The sequence below is a fragment of the Triticum urartu genome, chromosome 7A (assembly GCF_056163025.1).
Source record: "Triticum urartu cultivar PI428250 chromosome 7A, HENAU_Tu73, whole genome shotgun sequence".
NCBI lineage: Eukaryota > Viridiplantae > Streptophyta > Magnoliopsida > Poales > Poaceae > Triticum > Triticum urartu.
The window spans coordinates 112,215,324-112,239,598 of record NC_141879.1 but is presented as its reverse complement, the minus strand read 5'-3'; the positions used below and the strand labels follow the sequence as shown (position 1 = coordinate 112,239,598).

General features: G+C 47.6%; 2 protein-coding genes across 2 annotated transcripts; one reads left to right on the top strand and one right to left on the bottom strand.

The window, feature by feature from the left end:
• The first annotated feature begins 626 nt into the window (after positions 1 to 626).
• LOC125520335 (heparanase-like protein 3) lies at positions 627 to 4,486 on the top strand. The gene is made up of 9 exons (XM_048685229.2): positions 627 to 2,127; positions 2,220 to 2,256; positions 2,354 to 2,537; positions 2,639 to 2,787; positions 2,878 to 3,111; positions 3,205 to 3,394; positions 3,475 to 3,600; positions 3,726 to 3,825; positions 3,920 to 4,486. Exons 1-9 carry the CDS (start codon positions 1,915 to 1,917, stop codon positions 4,259 to 4,261), a joined length of 1,575 nt encoding a protein of 524 aa, XP_048541186.2. The 5' UTR covers positions 627 to 1,914; the 3' UTR covers positions 4,262 to 4,486.
• Positions 4,487 to 4,765: 279 nt separating this feature from the next.
• LOC125520334 (pyrophosphate-energized vacuolar membrane proton pump) lies at positions 4,766 to 9,638 on the bottom strand. Its single transcript, XM_048685227.2, has 8 exons — positions 9,297 to 9,638; positions 7,314 to 7,885; positions 6,815 to 7,194; positions 6,651 to 6,737; positions 6,179 to 6,509; positions 5,571 to 5,981; positions 5,427 to 5,486; positions 4,766 to 5,304 (listed from the first exon to the last, which is right to left on the bottom strand). The coding sequence occupies exons 1-8, from the start codon at positions 9,535 to 9,537 to the stop codon at positions 5,098 to 5,100; spliced, it is 2,289 nt and encodes a 762-aa protein (XP_048541184.1). The 5' UTR covers positions 9,538 to 9,638; the 3' UTR covers positions 4,766 to 5,097.
• Between the last annotated feature and the right edge of the window lie 14,637 nt (positions 9,639 to 24,275).

Here is a 24,275-nt window from a genome sequence, read left to right as displayed (position 1 = left end):
ATTGGAGCAGTTTCTTAGTAACTGGTAAACACCCTCTAGGACGCATGCAGTGTACTAGTAGAAACACGCATAATGCAGTGAAAAACAGTTTCCTCACATCTCAAACCAGTAAAAGGTTTTCTCGTTAGCAGGACATTTTACTGCCTGCGTCTGGGTGGGCATGCATGCGCTTCTAGGTTGTTAATTTGAATAACCAAATATGTGTTATACGTTGCCAAAAATCATATGAATCAATTCATCTATGGATGAAAAATTCTAAAGATATAATTTCCGTCGCACCTAATAAATATTAGGCTAGTCACATTGCCAATCTAGAAACATGCGCACGCTATATCCACGCGGTGGGAGGAAGTGTTATTTACTCCAATAAACTCTAAGCGATAGTGAACACCTCATCACCCCACACCCACACCCACCCACACACACACACACACACATCAATTCTTCTTCTTCTTTGCCAATACGCATGGAAGCGTATTATTGCATTGACTGGTGGGAAATGTTTACAATGGTGAAGACGCTCTGGCACGTACACTAGAAGGCGTGCTAGAGTGTCTCGTGAGCAGGGGAGGGGATGCTCAACCCAAGACACAAGTTCGGTTACATCAATTCTGGCTTGGTGAAACACCATGGTACACCTACCTACCCTGGGGGCTCCCAAGAACCGCCGTAGCTAGCTTGTGAGCAACCCGGAGTGGTAGATCAGTGGCAGACGACGACACCTTCCTCTTGTGTTCAAAGTATAGACCGTGGCCTCCCTTAACTTTTGCTTTGGCAATTGGCATCCAGTGGTAGCTTAGCTGTGCTCACCATGCCATGCCGGTCGACGACCTTTCTCCGTTAGCCCTAGCCCACCACCACGGACCACAGAGGAAAGCGAACGTGCATGCTGCCTCCAACTAGTTCTGCTAGCCCGGGCCATTTTAGGATGGGAGAACAGAGGAGGAGGAGGAGGAGGACCATCGGTGCACCGTGCGGCGTGGGGTTCGTCGGTGTACGGCCCCATGCCCCCATGCATGTATGTATCCGGCCAGCTAGCTACCTCTCTCGCGTCGTATTGTTCAGCTTTGAACGACGGCACTACTCCAAGTGGTAGTAACTTCTTACAAGACGTATACCGTGTCAAAAAACGTCTTACAATTTGACACGGAGGGAGTGTTCCATCGTGTTTTTCTTCTTGTTCCACCGTGTGTCATAATATTCCGTCGTGTACCCACTGTAATCATGCCGTCCGAAATCGCGCAAATGATTTGCATCAAGAATGGTACCGCCCTTTTCGTGTATGTAGTATGTTGTAAGATGCACTGCCGCTGGATATTTATAAAGATCATGAAAGCATGCAGTGCAAGGCGGTCTACATTTACTGCTGCCGTTGGTTGGGCCCTTGCTCGTCCTCCTGGCGGACACTGCACCGCCCACCACTCCCCCTGCGCCGCTACAGCGCCCCCGCTGCCGCCTGTCATGCACCCACCCAGTCAAAACCGCGCTAACCGCTAACCACCCGGCCAGCCTCACCGCCGGGCTTACCGCGTCACCGTCCTACCTGGAGCGCCAGCGGCAGCTCGACCATGGCGGTGAAAATGGGGACGACGACGACAGCGCAGTAACCGGGCAGGCAGCGATCGGGTGAAGTGGTGTCCTGGCACTCCACACTGTCGGATGATCCGGCCTAGAGCTAGACCCACCGCCACCCGCCTTATCTTCCCCCTCCCTCCCCCTCTCCCTGCGTCCACGGCCTGCGTCTTGGCCTCTTGCCATTTACTATTTAGGCGCCGTGTAGGTGGCCGGCCGGCAGGGACACACATCCATCCATCGACCGCCATTGCCTGCCAACCCCGTCGTGTAGGTAGGTGACTGGCCGGCCGCGGTAGTGAGTGAAGGCTTCTGTGCTCTGCTCTGCTCTGTGAGGCGGCCATGGCGGGGCTGCGGCTTCTTGTTGGGGCGCTTTGGCTGCTGGCGGTGCTGCGGCAGGGCGCGGCGGCGGAGGCGGGGGCCGTCTCCGTGGACGGGCGGCGCGCCATTGCGTCCACGGGCGAGGACTTCGTGTGCGCCACCCTCGACTGGTGGCCGCCCGACAAGTGCGACTACGGCACCTGCAGCTGGGGCCACGCCTCGCTCCTCAACCTGGTCAGTGGTCACCACCGACACCCCCCAGTTTCTCCCCTCCCTTCACCGCCGGCGAACTAACACCATTTTTTTTCTTTCTCAACCCCGCGCAGGATCTCTCCAACAAAATCCTTCTCAATGCCGTCAAAGGTAGGCCACCATCCATCCCATCCCGCTAGAGGTTCTTGGCGCGGCGGCTCACTGACCGATCCTTGCCAACGCGGCGCAATTCCCATTTTGGTTGCAGCCTTCTCGCCGCTGGTGCTCCGGCTGGGCGGCTCGCTGCAGGACAAGGTGGTGTACGGCACGGCAGACCGGCGGGGGCCATGCGCGCCGTTCACCAAGAGCGAGTCGGAGATGTTCGGCTTCACGGAGGGCTGCCTGCCCATGCGCCGCTGGGACGAGCTCAACGCCTTCTTCCAGAAATCCGGGTAATTTCCACCCTCAATCTTCCCTCGTTTCTTCCATGATTTGAGTTCTGAAGATCAGAAGATCATCACATCACATGGTCCGCTCCACTCTGAACCCGCAGGGCCAAGATCGTGTTCGGGCTCAACGCCCTCAACGGCCGGGTGCCGCTGCAGGGCGGGGCCATGGGAGGCAACTGGGACACCACGAACGCGGCGTCCTTCATCCGGTACACCGCCGGCAAGGGGTACAAAATCCATGGCTGGGAGCTCGGTACGTCCTCCATTTCCCTTGGTAACTGAAGCGAGAAACTCCACATGGAGATGGGGTTTCATCCTGAAATGTGCTCTCTCCTCCTTGCAGGGAATGAGCTCAGCGGCTCCGGCATCGGGACGAAGATCGGGGCGGCCCAGTACGTCAAGGACGCGATCGCCCTCAAGACGACGGTGGACAGCGTGTACCGGGGCAGCCCGGCGAAGCCGCTGGTGCTCGCGCCCGGCGGCTTCTTCGACCCGGCCTGGTACGGCGAGCTCATCGCCAAGACCAAGCCAGACATGCTCGACGTGGTGACCCACCACATCTACAACCTAGGGGCAGGTGTGTAAGCTTACGCCCATTTTAAAGAATTTTCAGACAAAAAGATACATGAACCGGACCTGAACTCGTTTGTGAAACACTGGACGTTTACAGGGGTGGACACACATCTGATTGACAGGATCCTCGACCCGAAGGCGCTCGACGGCATGGCGAGCCCGTTCAGGGATCTTCAGGGGCTGCTGAAAGCCGCCGGGACGTCGGCCGTCGCCTGGGTTGGGGAGTCTGGAGGGGCTTACAACAGTGGGCATCACCTTGTCACTGATGCATTTGTGTTCAGCTTCTGGTAAGATGGGAGATCCTTGAGATGAAAATTCAGTAGATACTCTTGATGAAGTTCTTACTTATGGGGTTTGTGGTTTTCAGGTTCCTGGATCAGCTCGGCATGTCGGCGAAATTCGACACCAAGAGCTACTGTAGGCAGAGCTTCATCGGTGGGAACTACGGCCTGCTGAACACGACCACATTCCAGCCAAATCCTGACTACTACAGGTAAGATCAGTATGCTACTTGATGAAATTTGCAATGCAAACAATGGCTAATGACATAGGAACTTGCCTGAAAGTGTGTAAGCTTCGACTTCCATGACATTTCCTCCTTCCTGTTTTCCTCTGCAGTGCTCTGCTGTGGCATCGCCTGATGGGAACCAAGGTTCTAGAAGCCAAGTTCACCGGGACCAACATGATCCGCGCCTACGCGCATTGCGCAAAACATGCTGTAAGCAATCCAGATGATCCTACACATTTTCATCACCACAACAACATCAACAGTCTCATCATCTACTGACCTTCTCCATGTCTGTCTCTTTCAGCCGGGGATAACCCTGCTGCTCATCAACCTGCACGGCAACGCGACGAACCACGTCAAGGTGGCAGGTTCAGGCGGCCGCGGCGCACACGCCGGAAGGAAGCACGGGGGGAGGTTTGCTCAGGCGACCGGAGCGGCGAGGGAGGAGTACCACCTCACGCCTGAGGGCGGCAACATCCAGAGCCAGGTGATGCTGCTGAACGGCAGGGCGCTGGTGACCGGCGCCGACGGGAGCATCCCCAGGATGGAGCCTGTGAAGGTGGACGCGGCGCGGCCCATCGCCATGGCGCCTCGGTCCATCGTGTTCGTCCACATGCCGCATTACCATGCCCCTGCGTGTAGCTAGAGGTTTTGGTGTTCTTGCTGGTATAGGTGGTGGTGATAAAGGGTGGCTTGCTAAGCATGTCCATCCCAAGATAGTTATAAGATGGCTGAAGAGTGTGTGGCTTTGTGTGATTAGATTGTAAGAGGATGAAGGGGAAATTGACATAGCACCAAAAGGTTTCTTCTGAGTGGTTTGTGTTTTCTTGTAATGGTGGCAGACAAAAAGGATAGGAAACATTTACCTTCAGCCTCAGAGCCATGTTGTTTTGGATGGGAACATAGAGAATCAAAGTAGGAATGAAGCTTTTCTGAACCAAGAGGCAATGGGAAACCAACTACTTCCACAGGAATTTTCAAAGAAATTTGTTGGTTTCATGCAGAAATTTCCAGGCATTTCACACAAGATCAGAACATTCCTACATTCTGAACTAGCACTTCTATCTAGCTGATCTTATGCAGATCGAGCAGCAAGTCACAGGTGCACACAGATCAGCTGAATAAGAATAAAGACTCGGCATAGGTGAGATGATGCAACAATCGTCATGATGTCATTGTTCAAGGGTTCAAACATTATCGTCGTCATCACGGGACGAGGAAAATTTGCCAGACACATACCAATAATGACCCGAGGACATCTGGTCTCTCTCTTCTACTACATGGAGCTACAAGCCGGTAATGGTGAGACTAACGTAACACACCCAAGAGGCCAAAGGGAAAGTGGGGGTAAACTGCGGCAATCCTGGAATAATGACACAAGAACCAAAAATAACAGCAGCGCACAACATACGAACGGCGGGCGGGCGGGGCAGAGTTATTCGTGATGGTGTCCGTAGATTCTAAGTCCGCTCGACGAGTCTTCTAGATGTACTTGAACAGCACACCTCCGTACGTGGCGAAGAAGGGCGCGAACACGAGGGACTCGACGGCCATCAGCTTGATGAGGATGTTGAGCGACGGGCCTGAGGTGTCCTTGAGGGGGTCTCCGATGGTGTCGCCGATCACGGCCGCCTTGTGGCAGTCTGAACCCTTGGGGCCAAGGGACCTCGCGTGCTCGCTGTTGCCGGCCTGAAACAAGTAGCGAAGAAGTTGATGACAAAGTTAAGAGACATGATCAATACATTGGCTCATCAATATATCAATATAAAGTCAAAAGGAAATGAACAATCAGGGCTTCTGAGAATATTTACCTCAATGTACTTCTTTGCGTTGTCCCATGCACCGCCGGTGTTGGAAGCAGAGATGGCGATCTGTAAGTAAGGAACTAGGTAAATGCCTAGAATAAACGGATTCAGAGGTACTCCCCAGGAAGCAAGGGGAGAGCACTAGGATACCTGTACTCCAGAAACAAGGGCACCAGCAAGAACACCAGACAGGGTTTCCACGCCGAAGAGGGTTCCGACAATGAGGGGGGTGAGCATGACCAAAGCACCCGGAGGAATCATCTCCCTGATGGAAGCATCAGTGGAGATCTTGACACAGGTGGCATAGTCGGGCTTGGCAGTTCCCTCCATCAGTCCAGGGATGGTATTGAACTGCCTGCGGACCTCCTCAACCATCTTGAGAGCAGCACTTCCAACACTCTTCATGGTCATGGCAGAGAACCAGTACGGAAGCATGGCTCCGACAATCAGGCCAATGAACACCTTGGGAGATAGGACATCAACGACCTTCACACCAGCTCTGCTGACAAAGGCACCGAAAAGTGCCAGGGACACAAGAGCAGCTGATCCAATGGCGAAACCCTGCAACATTATATGCAAAGAGTGAGTTACATAACCAATAAAGTGGCTTTCACTACAAACCCATCACCCACTGCCTAATTCCGCAATAATCAAATAGCCCATCTTATCAAATACTTTTAACTTCTCAATGTGGCAAAAAACAACAGTAGTCAAGTCAAAAAGGAGTTACCCAACAAATGTAGAGCAGGAAAATTTACCTTTCCAATAGCAGCGGTTGTGTTGCCAGCAGCATCAAGAGCATCAGTCCTCTCACGGATTCTGTGGCTCATGCCAGCCATCTCAGCAATTCCACCAGCATTGTCACTAATGGGACCATAAGCATCGATAGCAAGACCAGTTGCCATTGTGCTAAGCATGCCAAGAGCAGCCATTGCAATGCCGTACATTGCAGCAATAGAGAAGCTGACGTAGATGCTGACAGCAATAGCGAAAATTGGGATGATGACTGACTTGTAACCAAGGGCAAGACCGAAGATGACGTTGGTGGCAGCACCAGTTCTGCAGGAATCGGCAACATCTTGCACAGGGCTGCCACAAGGAAATAATTGGGGGATAAGACACCGTAACACAAAATATGAACAATAATATAACTAGAAACTAATTGGGGGATAAGACACCATAACACAAAATATGAACAATAATATAACTAGAAACTAATGGGTTCCTTACCTGTAGGCATTGCTAGTGTAGTATTCGGTCACAAACCCAATAATCAGACCAGCCCACAGACCAACTGCCACACAGAAGAACAGGCCCCTGTGAAACCAAGAGAGCATAATCAGAAGCGAGTACAACATTGCAAATTGAGTAACAAATATTGACAAATAAATTACCAGTTGGACACGTCCTTCTGAGCACCGAAGTTGAAGATGGTGAACTTAGCTGGGAGAGCCAACCAGCTGATCACCGCAACGCCAATAGTCATTAAAGCAGTGGAGATGATGAGCTGCTTCTTCAGAGCAGGTTCAATTTCGCTTGCAGCCTTGATCTCAAAGAAATCAGTCGCAAACAGGGTGGTGAGCAAGCAAACAATGATGCCAACAGAGCTCACGAGCAGTGGGTAGCACATCGCAGTGAAATCATGGTTGATTCCAAAAGATGAGATAGAAGCAACAACAAGAGCAGCGCAGGACGATTCTGCGTATGAACCAAAGAGATCTGATCCCATCCCAGCAATATCACCAACATTGTCACCGACGTTGTCAGCAATCACCTGCAAACAAGAGTTTAAAGTTCAGCAAAGGATATGCCATGAAGCATAACAGTCACAGTATAAATTGTAATTTGCCTAAAACGATTAGCCAAAAGCTGAGAAGTGAGAAGTGAACTCACAGCTGGGTTCCTTGGGTCATCTTCAGGAATGTTCCTCTCAACTTTGCCAACAAGGTCAGCACCCACGTCAGCAGCCTTGGTGTAGATACCTCCACCAACTCTTCCGAATAGAGCCATGGAAGACCCACCGAGACCATAACCAGTGATGGACTCAAAAAGACCTTCCCAGTCATCACCGTAGTACATCTTGAACACGTTGATGGTGATGTAAAGAACCACAAGCCCACTTGATGACAACAAGAAGCCCATGACTGCACCAGAGCGGAAAGCGGTGATAAATGCCTTCCCAACACCCTTCCTTGCTTCCAGGGTCGTCCTGGCATTGGCGTATGTGGCGATCTTCATCCCAAGGAAACCAGACACCAGAGATGTGATGGCTCCAAGCAAGAAAGACGCAGTGCTGAAGAGAGCGGTGTAGAGAGCTGGCTTGCAGGTGCCCGTGCTGTAGGTGCAGGGCTGGCCCTTTGTGCTGAATCCCTCAATCGACCCAAGGAAGACGAAGATAACCGCAGCAAAGACGACCATGAACATACCAACATACTGGTACATGGTGAAAAGAAATGAGGTTGCTCCTGTTCACAATAAAAGTTAACTGTTACACATAACTCATATGACCAAACTAAATAGTTATATTAAATAAAGCCAGCTTTTCATTACAGCTAGCAGTGCACATATTATTACATTATTAGATAACCTCGGTTCAATTGTACCTTCCTGAAATTAGTAAGTAACGAAATAGGATCTACCTAGAGACTGACACACGGAGAAACAAATATCTACCACCCACTGCCGTCTTACATCTGGGGAAGAGCAGCAGGCCACGCACCCAATCCTATCCCAGCGGACAATTCCAAGAGCAGATCTTCCACTGTACACGTCCCAATCAAAGAAGAAACAAATCGGTGACACCAATCACCAAACCCCAAGAAACAGGACACGCATCCGATGAGGGTTAGGCAGATGGAGATGGCAATCTCACAAGGCTAGCGGCAAACTGACGACACGTCAGTGACAGATGGCCGGGATCCTTATCCATGAGCCTGACGTTTCAGGTCTGGATCTGCCTACCCAGGGCAGTGGAGTGAGCTAAGTCAAGGCAGCTCGCAACGTGTCCAGCTTGCTGCGTCTGGCAGATCCATCACGCGCCTTCCACCACCAAGCGAGTATGATACTCTTCTAATTAAAATAAGACAGCGACGGTAGAGATGTGCAGTTGCTCACTGAAAGCTGCATCTTTACTACAGCACCGACGCAGAACACGGGCACCGCTCAAGGCATTAAAAGAACTGTTTATTGAAGCCTTGATCTGGCACCAAACACAGGCATCTGATGTCAATTTTCATTTCATTCAGATTTAAAAAATGGAAGATGGTGATTTTGCTAGGCTTTCCTAGCCCCACATAAACAAAAATCTACTAGCGTAGCAAATAAAAGTGTCAAAGGGGCCAACTTTCAAATCCTGCAGATTTGGAACTAAGCCAGGAGCGACAAATATATCTTAGGGAAAACGACACTGTTCTGCAGCGCCCACGGGCGAATCAAAAGCTCCGGCGCCCGGATTCGGTTTCCTTTTGCATAAAAGGAAGCAAGGAAGAGCTTTTAGCATGGCTACAGCTCAGCTTTCTCATGGTTTTATCCTTCCATAAAGAGGAAAAAACACTCGGGGAGCTGAAATTCGAAAGTTCCCCGCTCAGATCAGCGCCGGAATCGACGAAATGAGCCAACGGACGGCCACAAACCGAGCCATTTGGCCCTGAAAAATTAAGGCTGCCTAGGCGAGATTCTACTTTGTACAGTAAAGAATATCCAGCAGTTTCAAACATTGTCCGCGCTCGAAGCGCGGCCGCTTCCGCCGGAGAAACGGCCGCGAAACGGGCGGATCTGCTCCCGCCGAGCAACGGCCGCCCCGGATCTGGGGAGAGAGTGAGAGGGGGGGAGGGGGGGACCACCCGGGCGGTGGAGGAGGCGGAGGATGCTTCTCACCTTCAGAGATGGCGGTCTGGATCTCGGCGCACTTGACGACGACGTTGTGGTCGTTGAGGCCCTCCTCCTCCTCGATGAGGTAGTCGCCGTAGCCGTTCTTGCCGCCGCCGCCGGCGGAGGCGGCGCCGGGGGTGACCTTGACCTTGGAGACGATGAACCACTGCGCGACGGCGAAGACGATGCCGACGACCCCGCAGACGGGGATGAGGATCTCGGTCCCGAGCTCCCCGAGGATCGCCATGGCGGACGGCCGAAACCCTAACGGACCGAACGGACGGGACGCACGGGGCGGCGGCGGGTGAGGGGGGTGGGGCGGCGGGTCTCTCGCTCTCTCTGCGTGTGTCTCCGTGCTCCGGATGCCTGCCGCTTTATATAGCGGCCGCGGCCTGTGGCGAGGAGAGGGAAATGGGACCCATCCGTGATTGAGAAGAACTCCAGGGGGCTGCGCGCAAGAGTCCCTCTGTCCCGTTGTACGCAAGTGTTCTGCGGCCATCCTGGTCCCAGTGGCAGGCGGGCCCCGGGGATAGGGCATCTTTTTATCCGGTGGTAGTGGTACTCGCGAGGGGATTCGATTCTCTTTTTTTTTTTGCGCCTGCCTCGGTAGAATCTGCCATCACAGTGACGGCATCACGGAGCGAAACCACGGCTAACCCGAACGGATCAGCCCTCTGAGTGAACAAATTCGCGTGGTTAACCCGGCTTAACAATGCATTTCTGGTGGTAACCACGAACGGATGGCACGCCACGGCTACTACTCGCGGGCGGCGCCGATGGTTATCCTTTCGGGTCGACCGGGGCATCTATCTATCTATCTACTCCTGCTTATCTAGGTGCTGGCGGCGAGCTGGTCGTTCCATCTCAGCTACAGCACGACGCCTGGTCACTGGATTGATGGTACTGGTAAGAAGTTTTTATTGCCATTGATGAGATAGTTAAGACGCCCGATGATGACGGTGCTTTTGGTTAGGCCCGATAAGCTACTTCACCAACTCTGATCCATTACTTGCTGGCGGAGTGCTTTTTCATATAAATGGGAAGATAAAAAGTTGAAATGGGCTAGGGAAGTCCTTGATGGCAGAAATTATAACCAGAGGTGTGCATACTCGTAGCAAAAAATAGAGCCGGGATAGTGCGTTGGCGCAATTGCAGTTGTATTGCATTTTTCACCTCGTGGTTTTTTAAATAATCCGTTAGGAGAGGAGCGTTGTGAGCCTGGTCTTCTAGATTTGGACGGGTGAATTTGGGCACGGGGGAGGTGTGGGTAAGGGTTTCGGGGGATTCCAAAAATGGCTAAAGCCTCCGTCCCTCCCTGTATGTATATAGACGCCTCCATAATTGGCTTTTGGGTTAGAGGCTCGGTGGAATTCCATGTCTATTTTCATTTAAGCCTCAGCATGTAAAATGTGCAAGTTTTCCTGCAAAGAAAAAGTGTGCAGGTTTAAAGGTTTTCCATGCTCATTGTGTGAAATAAAGATGGTTAGCTAGCGCCCCTTTTTGGTACGGCCAATTAGGGGTTGCTTTGTCATTTTTTTTCCCTACCTTCTTATGGTATTGTTTTATTTAATTTTTTATCTCCTTCTCTGCATTTTTATTTTCCTTTCTTCTTTATGCCTCCTTTGGAGGGGATTTGGTCGTCCCTCCCCTCCACCCAATTTCCTCAATTCCTCACTAATCCCCTTCCCCCTCCCTGTTCCTCGTAAATCCTTTTTGTTTGGTTAAACCGCATACGACAGCAGTAGCATCGCGAGCACCCTTGTCTCATCACGTTCCGCGAGTGGCTTCTAGAGTTTTCTGTAACACGTCAACTGGGTCTTCAGAGGGGTTGGTGGGGGGGAAGGGGCTGGCATGGGCCGATAGTGATTCCTTGGTATTCTGGGCCCTATGGGGATATTCTCATCTAAACCTCTTCTAACGAATAAGGCCTTATGTAGAAATTAGATATTAACCCACACTATACTTTTCACTTTGATCATTTTTGCCCCCCCCCCTCGAGATTGACGGGTGGGCGAGGCCACTAGCCATTGAAACAATCCTGGGGCAAATCATTAAACCCCTAATAAAGCGTGGCAATTCATCTAATCCCCCAGGCCTTATGCTTCCATGAAAATTGTTATGTTTATTCAAAATTTGATTTAAATTACTTTTATCTGTAGTATTTATTTATAAAAACGCAACAACATTTTTCAATGCATCAATATTTTTGAAAACTCAGTGACCATAAATTTTGAACATATGGACATTTCATAAATATACAAATATCTTTCATTTGAGAACTCAATAGATATCAGTATTAAAAAAGTTGATGTATAGCACAAAATAGTTATGTTACTTATGAGTGGTGTGAACATTTAACTAGTAGTGTGAATATTTTATTTGCCATATATAATATCTTTTCATAAAGAGTGAAACATATCTCGAGAAAATCCTCAGGGTCCATTTCATCGTTGATGAAAGATCAATTCTATAGGGTACTCAACATTTAGCCACCAATAATAGTCTCGATCATTTGAAAGACACATTCACCAATGATGAAATCGATGAGGTTGTTAATTTATACACAATGATAAATCCCTGGAACTAGATGTTTTAATGGCCTTTTCATGAAGAGATGATAGCATGTTATTATAGACCAATTTTACAAGTTCTGTTTTAACCAAAAGCACCATTGAAGATCGATCTCTAGTCTACTACAGATTCAAGAGTAGGTATCTTAGAAATGATCAAGTACTCCCCTAGCCCATTTCAACTTTTTTCCGTTCCGTTTCACTGAATAAAAGTGGAAGTAGTGGATCGGTTGGTGAAGTGGTTTACCGGGCCTAACCAAAAGCACCATCATCATCGGCGCCGGGATAGTGTGTTGGAGCTATTGCAGTTATATTACATTTTTCACCTCGTGGTTTTTCAGATAGCCCTATTAGGGGAGGAGCATTGTGAGCCGGGCTTCTAGATTTGGACGGATGAATTTAGGCACGGGGGATGTGTGGGTAAGGGTTTCGAGGGATTCCAAAAAAGGCTAAAGCCTCCATCCCTCCCTGTGTGTATATAGACGCCTCCACAATTGGCTTTTGTGTTAGAGGCTCGATAGAATTCCATGTCTATTTTCATTTAAGCTTCAGCATGTAAAATGTGCATGCTTCCCCCGCAAAGAAAAAGTGTGCAAGTTTAAAGGTTTTCCATGCTCATTGTGTGAAATAAGGATGCTTAGCTAGCGACCATTTTTGGTATGGCCAATTAGGGGTTGCTTGGCTTTTTTTTCCTACCTTATTATGTTATTGTTTTATTTATTTTTTTATCTCCTTCTCTATATTTTTATTTTCCTTTCTTCTTTGGAGGGGATTTGGTCTTCCCTCCCCTCCACCTAATTTCCTCAAGTCCCCACCTACCCCCCCCCCCTCTTCCTCGTAAATCCTTTTTGTTTGGTTAAACCGCATACGACAGCAGTAGCATCGCGAGCGCCCTTGTCTCATCACGTTCCGCGAGTGGCTTCTAGAGTTTTCTGTAACACGTCACCTGGGTCTTCGGAGGGGTTGGTGTGGAGGGAGGAGGGGGCTGGCATGGGCCAACGGTGATTCCTTATTATTCCGGGCCCTATGGGGATATTCTCATCTAAACCTCCTCCAACGAATAAGATCTGGATAAATTAGATCCTAACCCACACTTTACTTTTCACTTTGATCATCCCCCACCCCATCGAGATTGACGGGTGGGGCCGGGGCCACTAACCACTGAAACAATCTTGGGATAAATCATCAAACCCCTAATAAAGCTTGACAAATTATCTAATCCCCCAGGCCTTATGCTTCCATGAAAATTGTTGTGTTTATTTAAATTTTGATTTACATTACTTTTATCCTTAGTATTTATTTATAAAAACGCAACAACATTTTTCGATGCATCAATATTTTTGAAAACTCAATGACCATAAATTTTGAACATATGGACATTTCATAAATACACAAATATCTTTCATTTGAGAACTCAATAGATATCAGTATTAAAAAAGTTGATGTATAGCACAAAATAGCTATGTTACTTATGAGTGGTGTGAACATTTAACTAGTAGTGTGAATATTTTATTTGCCATATATAATTTCTTTTCATAAAGAGTGAAACATATCTCAGGAAAATCCTCAGGATCCATTTCATCGCTGATGAAAGATCAATTCTATAGGATACTCAACATTTAGCTACCAATAATAGTCTCGATCATTTGAAAGACACATTCACCAATGATGAAAACGACAAGGTTGTTAATTTATACACGATGATAAATCCCTATAACTAGATAGTTCAATGGCCTTTTCATGAAGAGATGATGGCATGTTATTATAGACCTATTTTACAAGTTCTGTTTTAACTATCATAATGAAAAAAAATAAGCATACAACTTGTTAACAGTCTCTATATATCGCTCATTTCTAAGATACCTACTCTTGAATCTGTAGTAGACTAGAGATAGATCTTCATGGTGAGCATGCCTATTAAAGTGTTAACGAAATCAATGGCTAATAGGGTATAGAGAGATATCATATAAATACCTAGAAATAATTAATATGGGTTAAACATCAAAAGTATTCAGGAATCCTTATGTTAGGCTTTTGAATACCTTCAAATCCGCCACAAATCTAAAAGAGAATTTGCGTTCTTTAAGATCAATTTTGACAGAGCGTCTAATAAGGTATAACATAGTGCTTTTGTTTTCATGCCTCAATTGGATTTGGTGGGAAAAAATCTCGAATACGCACAATATTAAAGGGGAAGGAGGGTAAAGAACCCAGTCCACCGTATGGTGTTACAAGTTGTTACAACCCCACCTGACACCATAAGAACTCCACCCAACATGCATCAAACTATCACAAAAAAACTACTCCCCTCTCGCCCACATGGCTAAAGCACCGAAAAAACATCCAAATCTCCTTTTAGAAGGCCCACTTATCGCCATGCCCCACCTTCATTCGCAATTCGTGAGACCACTACCGTTCGTAAGGGCGAGTCCCCTATCGAACACTACGGCATTTTGATGCATCCATAGTTGCCATAGAGGACGAGGATGAAGATGGCACGGAATTCCTTAGGTATGTATCTCCTAGCAGCTTCGTCCGAGCACCATTTCATGAGCGTGCCATTTGTTGTTGGTGTCCACTCTGGCCTGCCCAGCGGCAAACAGATCTGAGTCCACACGGTCCTTGCGGACACACACGTGAGTAGGATGTGGTCGATCATGTCCTCAACCTGCACATAGCAAGCACACTTCCTGGTGAGGCAAACCCCTCTATGCCAGTCAGCCCGAAGTCCTTCATCTATTCCGCGGTGCCAGCCATGTAAAGAAACGACACTGAAGAGGTGCCTGAGATTTCCACATGAAGTCTGTGATACGTCTCAAATGTATCTATAATTTGTGATTGTTTCATGCTATTACATTATCACTTTTGAATAAATTTTATAGCAATTTATATTATTTTTCTAGACTAACCTATTAATTTAGTGCCCAAATCCACTTGATGTTTTCTACATGTTTTCGGTTTTACAGAAAATCCATATCTTGAGACGCGTATACTCATAGCAGAAATACAATTGATATAGTGTGTTGGTGCAACTATAATTATATTACATTCTTTTTCTCCTCGTGGTTTTTCAAATAACCCATTAGGGGAGGAGCGTTGTGGGCCTGGACTTTCATATTTGGATTGGCAAATTTGGGCACTTCTTATCGATGGGTAGGTTCTGAAAATGGCTAAAGCCTTCACCCCTTCCTATATATAGATGTCTCCATAATTGGCTTTCCATGCTAGAGGCATGTTAGAATTCCATGTCTAATTTGAATTAAGCTGCAACATGTTAAGCGTGCATGTTTTAGAGGTTTCCCATGCTCATTGTGTGAACTAAGGATGCTATGCTAGCACCCCTTTTTGGTACGGCCAATTACTGGTTGCTTGGCTTCTTTTACCTGTCCTTTTCTTCTATTATTATATCTTATTATCCCCCCCCCTCCTTCTCTATATTTTAATTTTCCTTTTTTGTGTGTTTCAACAAGAAAACATTATCTTCATTTGCATTTTGATTCAAATTACTTTCACCACTTATGTTTATTTATGAAAAAACACAACTACATTTTTGGATGTGTGAGCATTTTTTAAAATCTATGATATTTTGAACTTATGGACATTTTTTAAATACACACATATTATTTATCTGAGAGCATGAACATTTTCAGTAGATATTGTAATTAAAAAGGTGGACGTATAGTACAAAGTTGTTATGTTACTCATAAGTAGTATGACACATTTAACTAGTAGCGTGAACATTTTATTTGACATTTTTAATATGCAATTAGAGATATCTAGAGAAAAGCCTCGGGACCCTTTCACCACCGACGAAAGATCAATGATACTTGGCTTTAGCTACAAATAATAATCACAATCATTTGGAATACACACTCATCACTCATAAGATTGACCAGGTTGTTAATTGTATGCACAATGATAAATCCCTACAAGTAGATGGTTTCGATGGTTTTTTCATGCAGAGGTGTGGGCATGTTATTACAAATCAATTTTATAGGTTCTGTTTTGACTTTCATGATGAAAAAGGTGAACTGATAACTTGTTGACACTATCTGCATTTCACTCATTACTAGGATACTTCTGAATCTACAACAAACTACAGACCAATCTCCCTTATAAGCATGCCTATTAAAGTTTTAACAAAAATACTAGCTAACATAGTGCAGAAAAATATCATATACGTAGCAATAATCAATGTGTGTTCGTTAAAAACATAAATATTCTAGATTCTTACATTGGGCTTTTGAATACCTTCAAATCTTCCACAAATCAAAAAGAGATTTTTTTTTTTTATCTCTAGGATTGGTTAAGAAAAGGACATTTGATAAGATAGACCATTGTGCTATTGTTTTCACGCTTCAACAGTTGGATCTGGGGGAAATGGATCATGTGGACAAGGAGCATACTGAACTCTGCTATAACCCATGTTACACTTAATGGTGCGACTGGCAAAAGAATTGTTTGCAAAGGAGGTATCAGATAGGGGGATCATCTATCTCACCCACCTTTTTGTGCTGATTATTGAAATATTGAAAAATTCTGATCAATGAAGCTTGGCATAATGATGAAATAAAACTGTCTATTGAAGAATCTTTTGGATTGGGAAGTCCTACTATTCAATTAATATGGATGGCAGTGAACCATCATAAATATTGATCCAGATCAACTGAACAATCTTAAAGATATACTTCGAAAGTTCTTAGATTCACAAACAATATATAACTACAAATACGTACATATGCATGGATGTGTTTACTCCTTGATGGCTGGTCGTGCATGCAAATGTGCAATGCATACTTTGCTTTGTTTATGATCGTGCTTAGCTTTTTTTTCTAGAAAAATGACTATTTACAATAGAAATGGATGTGCTTAGTAGGGAATCATACTCATGTACAAGAAAAATGTCTGCATTACAAGCTCTTTTGGGATTTTGGTCTACCCATTAACTTTCCCATGAGCTTGAGTGAGTAGGTCGCAACTTCTCTTAATCTTGTATGCGGTCACCGGCCAATCAGTCTATATGAACGACGGCAGCAACTTTAGTACCACCTTGCTTACCTACCTGATGATGAGTAGATGTAAGATCTATGCTTGAGCGCGTGAATGTTGGACAATGCAAGCGAGACAAGCTCACGTGCTTACGTGATCGAGTCCTTGTATGGTCGTTCGCTCAAAAAGTATAAATATATTTTTGTAATTGGGTCAACTGTTTGGTTTTTAGCTATATACCATGGAACCCAAAATTCAAAATGGTAGGAAATTTTCATACTGTACTAAAAATCAAAAACTATAAAACCACAAAATTAGTTCCGTTCCATCTATTTTTGGCATGGTTTTCCGGTTCAGGTTTAAAATGCAGAGAGTGTGAGTCAAGACAATAAACTTTGTCTATAGTGTCTATCAACAAAACTGATGACAAAGAAAAGGACCTAGCCCATATTATTGAGTAAAAAAGGGAATCCATGCCATATGAATGTCGTACATACAAAAAAAATGATCATTGCTATGGATATTACAATGGCATATCTCTAACCAATTCATCTTTTTTTAGATGGATTCATCTTCATTTCGACTGTTCCCTTTTGGTCATATTGTCGCAAGAGTTGGCACCTTGGACTGATGGTCATCTCAGCCATCACCCTTGCATACCATAAAAGGCGCTATTAACCACATCACTGATTAAAAATAATGATTGTCTTGAAGACATTCCCTGCCCATCTAAGTACTTAACTTCTCTAACTTCGAAATGTAATTCAATATATATTTGTGTGTAGTTTATACCGTTTTGCTAAAGCACATCTAAATATGCCCTAAGAATTGTACATCTAAATTATATATGGTTTATTTTTAGGCGAAGATTCATGTGGGTGGTTCTTTTCCTCTTTATATATGATTAAGCCATTTAGATGTGCAATAACTAGTCTAGATGTTCCCTAGACATGCCCTAGCTTATAACATCACTCTCATATAATTGTGTCAAAATTAAAAGTCCATTCTAATAACAGGTGAGTAGCAGTTATTAGAGCATCTACAACCGGGGCCTCAAATCCCTTTTCATACGCCCGCATGAAACGGCCGGGTCACTGACTGGTAAAAGAAAACCGACCCAGACGGGCGCTTCAAAACGACCTCAAATGTCTGGGCTGACCGGCAACCATCATAATCAACCTGAATATGGGGGCGGATATGGGGATGCCCGAGTGCGGCCGGGCGTGTCCTCCACGTCGGAGCTAGCCCACGCTGGCCCATCCAACCCCACATATATTCGTCCTCATCCGCTCCCCCGACCAAACCCTAGCCACTCCACTCCACTCCGTCATACAAGTTCCCATCCGGCGAACTCCGGCATCGCAGGTAGAGGATATGAGTCCTACACCTCCAGATCCGTCGACCCCAAGCTCATCTCACGCGGCTGAAAGATCGTGGATGTCGCCTAGAGGGGGGTGAATAAGCGCTTTAAAATAACTATGGTTTAGGCTTGAATAAATGCGGAATAAACCTAGCGGTTAATTTGCCAAGCACAAAACCTAAAACAACTAGGCTCACCTATGTGCACCAACAACTTATGCTAAGCAAGATAAGCAACTATGTGATAGCAAGATATATGACAAAGAACAATATGGCTATCACAAAGTAAAGTGCATAAGTAAAGGGCTCGGGTAAGAGATAACCGAGGCACGCGGAGACGATGATGTATCCCGAAGTTCACACCCTTGCGGATGCTAATCTCCGTTTGGAGCGGTGTGGAGGCACAATGCTCCCCAAGAAGCCACTAGGGCCACTATAATCTCCTCACGCCCTCGCACAATGCAAGATGTCGTGATTCCACTAAGGGACCCTTGAGGGCGGTCACCGAACCCGTACAAATGGCAACCCTTGGGGGCGGTCACCGAACCCGTACACTTTGACAACCCTTGGGGCGGTCACCGGTACCCGTCAAGTTGCTCGGTGCGATCTCCACAATCTAATTGGAGACCCCGACGCTTGCTCGGAGCTTTACACCACAATGATTGAGCTCCGAACACCACCGACCGTCTAGGGCGCCCAAGCACCCAAGAGGAACAAGCTCAAGGGTACCATGCACCCAAGAGTAATAAGCTTCTCAACTTGTAACTTCCACGTATCACCGTGGAGAACTCAAACCGATGCACCAAATGCAATGGCAAGGGCACACGGAGTGCCCAAGTCCTTCTCTCTCAAATCCCACCGAAGCAACTAATGCTAGGGAGGAAAATGAGAGGAAGAACAAGAAAGAGAACACAAAGAACTCCAAGATCTAGATCCAAGGGGTTCCCCTCACATAGAGGAGAAAGTGATTGGTGGAAATGTAGATCTAGATCTCCTCTCTCTTTTCCCTCAAAAACTAGCAAGAATCCATGGAGGGATTGAGAGTTAGCAAGCTCGAAGAAGGTCAACAATGGGGGAAGAACACGAGCTCAAAGGATAAGGTTGAATGGGGAAGAAGACCCCCTTTTATAGGAGCTCCCGAATCCAACCGTTATGTGCTCAGCCCGCGCACGAGCGGTACTACCGCTCGGGCGGTAGAACACGGAGAGCGGAGCGAAACAGAGTGCGGGGCAGAGCCGTATGAGCGGCACTACCGCTGGAGCCAGCGGTACTACCGTTGGCCGCAACGGTACTGCCGCTTGGGATAGCGGTACTACCGCTTGTGGCGATAAGCGGTACTGCCGCTCCGGCCTGGTGGTACTACCGCTGGGACCGCGCACAATGCCTACCACGAGCACAGGGAGAAGGAACAGAGAGGAGGGCCATTGAGCGACACTATGGGTGGTGGTAGCCGCGGTACTACCGCACATAAGCGATACTACCGCTCCTACTGCCGCTGAACCCGACACGAGAAAACCACGTCTCGAGTCGAGGCGGTACCAACGCGGAACCGGAGCCGTACTACCGCTTATGGTCATGGGCGGTACTACCGCTATGGGACAGCGGTACTACCGCTTGTGGCGATAAGCGGTACTGCCGCTCTGGCCCAGCGGTACTACCGCTAGCGCCATCATTATGCCACTTCCACGAAAGCAAGTAAACTCCACGGAAAACCAGAACTGCCATAACTTCTGCATATGAGCTCCGAATTGAGCAAACTCAAGCTTGTTGGAAACAAGACGACGAGTAGCATCAAAACAGCGATTGATTATAGTAAGAAGAGGCAGGGGAGGTATGCTAACAAATAGAGGAGTGAATCCTCCAACCGAGAAGAACCGGCATAACCTCCAACATCGAAAACATCATAGAAGAAGCATGTGAACCCCGTTTTTGATGAACTCGAGCTTGTCATCAAGATGACCATAAACTCTAAGACTCACAACGAGAAGCAAACAAGAACCAAGAAAAATGATGCAAGGATGCAATGGTTTGATCTCTCAACGAACGATACAATCAAGCTACTCATCGAGAGCCCCCCTGATAATACGGCAATCGATCCTATAACCCAGTCTCCCAACTATCATCATGAGACCGGTAAAATAGAAAACCTATCAAGGGCAAATCTTTGCCTTGCACATGGTCCACTTGAACTAGATGATGACGATCTTGACTCCCTCAAGTTGGACCACCTTTCTTGATTGTGTTGACTCGATGAAGACTAGTTGATTGCTCCCCCATACTCCACTATGGGTGAGCCACTCTTCCGCACATCTTCACAAGTCCATTGTCACCACAAAGGACGACAAGCTTCAAGCATTTGATCTCTTCGTGATGCTCCACTTGAACTTGCACACCGCAACCTTTCTTGATTGTGTTGACTCGATGAAGACTAGTTGATTGCTCCCCCATACTCCATTATGGGTGAGCCACTCTTCCGCACATCTTCACAAGTCCATTGTCACCACAAAGGACGGCAAGCTTCAAGCATTTGATCTCTTCGTGATGCTCCACTTGAACTTGCACACCGCAACCTAACCCCACAAAGAACCCTCACGAAGACCATGGGTTAGTACACAAAGCGTAATTGACAATGCTTACCATACCATGGGATCACTTGATCCCTCTCGGTACATCTTCTACGCTTTGATCAACTTGATTCACTTTTTGACTTAGTCTTGATCAACCTCTCACAAGACCAATATTTAGGTAATTCCTTGAATAGCACCTTGGTCGACACAAACTCTCATTGAAACCAATACATGTACTCCAAGAAAAGCCTATGGATAAAATCTTCAAATATAACTCAAGGCAACCATTAGTCCATCGAGATTGTCATCAATTACCAAAACCAAACATGGGGGCACCGCATGTTCTTTCAGCGGCCTCGAGGAAAAGATGATCGTTTGGTTTGCGCTCCGCCGCTCCCTGAAGGAGGCCGCCTGACGGCAACGGTCGGAGTCCTTCTGTCGAGAATCGATTGCATCCTCCCAAATGGCGCATGGATCCGTCGTGAGGCGTGTTGCCGCTGCCTCACAAAAGTCGGTGCGGTCTGTCTAGCGTCTAAACGTGGGGGCGGACGTGCAACCCCTCCATTGCCCCGCTGAGCAGGAGGTGAACGCATGTGTGTCGTCCGACGCAAACATGACGCGCCATGCGAAGTAGCGGGCGCGGGAGACGGCGACAGCCCTCGCAGCGGTGGACGTTGGCGAGGCGTTGTCGCATTCTCTAGCGCCCGGTACCAGTCCGGGCACTGTAACCGCGTTGTGGTGGATGTCGTGGAGGACGGATCCATCATCGATCTGACGTTCATCGGCATCGTCAGGTTCCGGGCACCGACGAGAACGAGTAGGGCATGAGAGACGGCGGCGCCTTGAGTTCTGTTAGCCGGGCCATGTCTCATGTCCTACTCTACCTCGCCAGCGACTGGACCAACATTCTGAGGGGTGCAGTCGGCCGCCGGACAAGCTCAACGTAAACCTAGTTTTAAGTTGAGCTTGTCCGGCGGCTTAATACGAATTTGTGGTTTTCAATTTGAGATGACCGGTTGTGGAATCGATTGTTTGAAATATGACCCATCCACGCGTGTTTGATGGATCAAATCTGCAAAGTCCACCTGCAGATGCTCTTAGTAGAAGCAGTGTCAGCAGACGAGGTAGTACATACAGGTACCCTGCTCACACTAATCTTGACCAAACCCTGCTCATCGGATGCCCAATTAACCCGTTCCTGCCTCATCGGATGCCTAACCAAATCCTGCCCGCCCGCCCGTCCCAACAAAGCCCTGCTCCTGTGCAAACGCCCGAACAGTACAAAGAGACAAAAATGTACCATCGGAGCATAAACAACAATATCTCTACAGCTGGAGGCACACTGCCTGCCTGTCGAGCCAAGGTGAAAAGAGCGAGCTGGTGGTAAATCTGAAAAGTGAAACCCAAATCACCCTGGCTTTTTTTTGGTGCTAGTATTCGGTAAAGCCACGTGGCTGTTCGAATGCAACAAATTTTTTCTTTGAAAGGAGGCAAAAGATTTGCCTCATATATTAATTAAGAAAGAAGAAAGAGTTAGAGGGATTACAACACCACCTTACAAAGGGACTACTCTCCCGACATGATTGAACTCAACTTATTAGCACCGGCGGCGACCCAAAGTGCCGCCTCCTCTTTGATGAGGGCTAGAATTACAAATGGCGGGACAAACAAGTTTTTTTAGTCGCAAAGAAGAAGAAGAAGAAGAAGAAGAAGAAGAAGAAGGATGCAACAGAAATTAGGAGGTTGGTTACGGGGTAGGCGTCACGGGGTGGGCAGTTCGTTCAAGGCAGCCGGGCTGGCTGGCTGGCTGGCTGTTGGGCGCACTCCAGTCCAGTGCAATGCAGTGGGTGATGTCGATGGACAGTAGCTAGCTAGCTACCAGATCGATCGACCGTTCGTTGGTGGTACACTGCACTGCACCACTCTATGATTCAGTGGTTGCGCCTGCACGTAACCGCAGCCATGCAAGCATGCCCTTTCCGTGGCTCAGATCCGCACACGCGCAGGCTACAGATCCGTGGTTCAGATGCCTCAAACTACTTTTTGTCATGAGCATGTGTATCCATATGCTACCGTTTTATATGCCCTAATTGCATATTGGTAGAGCAAATGATTTTTTTTACTTGGATTTAGTCATTGGTTATGGGTGCGAGGTCTCGGTCTTCCAGAGTGTATTACGAGCGCCAATCGGGCCAGCTAAAGTGATATCTCAGCCGCTGATAATACTGAAAAATCATGGTATTAGGCGCATGCTTCAACAAACCGCATCGTGGGCGAGTGAGGTCACTGGCCAGCCGAGCAAACAAAGGAGGAGATCGATCGCCCATACATGTCAACCAGCCGACTGATTGATTGATTGAGGCCTTCAACCTGTACAAATGGCTTAACTAATCCTCCCTCCATGTCACGCAGTATACATATAAATTAACTACTCGTCCATCCTCTTTTCAAGTTCCACCGTCGACCACGATCATGTGGGGAAATCCCGGCGGCCACGGCGTGGAATCACCCGGATCGGATCGGGGGGTGAAAGACGGGGGAGATGCGCGCGTAGAGAAAGACCGACCGACAGAAAGTAGCTTGGGATGCCGGCATCACGCTAGCTGGGGGCTGGAGCCTCTGCTGGTAGTAGGATCCATCGACCCATTGGTCGATCTACGCCGACGCCGACGCGCGCGCATGCATGATTGGGGTTGGTGGCGCACCGGTTCCGTCGCGCGGGCCGGGGGCCGGGGCCGGGCGGAAAAAGGGCTACTCCGCTCCAAATTGACGAGCACGGCCGCGTGAACGCGTCCTCCGCGGCCACGGACCCCATCCATCCATCCCCCGATTGTCTGGGGCGCCGCGCGTCCGTCCGGTGACGGTGGCGGATCGGCGGCGCCGCGCGCACGGCGGTGGCGGTTCGCGCTTGGCCCGGACTGGCTGGCTAGGACTAGACTAGACTGGGGCCATGGACACGTAGGCGTCTTTGATTGGCTGACTGATCTGGGGAGGACCGGGCCTTTCCGTGCTTGCGCTTGCAGTTGCTGTGCAGTGAAATTTCCTTCGGTTCAGGCTGGTCATAACGGGGAGTAAGTTAGATTAGTGTCATATGCATGATACTAGTCTAAATTACTATATTCACAGTGTAAAATAACATAGTAATAAGGTCATAGACTGCTTCATTTATTAGCTTATAGACTCATTTTGTTTCGAAAAACACTATATTACAGTAACATATTATGTTACCACAAACACCTCTTTCCTTATTAAATACTTGCCACATAAGCAAAATTGTTTTGGGATGTGTTAAGTTACTACCTAAGAGGTCATTCACTTTGATGAAGCCACACGTGGGGCATTATTGCTCAGCTATGGTGCGTGCACTTGGGACTCGGCCTCGGCTGTCAGCCATGTGTGCGTGCTCCATCTATCTTGTTCCTTTCGTGAAACTACGTATGTACATATAGATGCATCGTCCTTCATCTTGCCAGCCCACTAGCACACGCATGATTGACTCC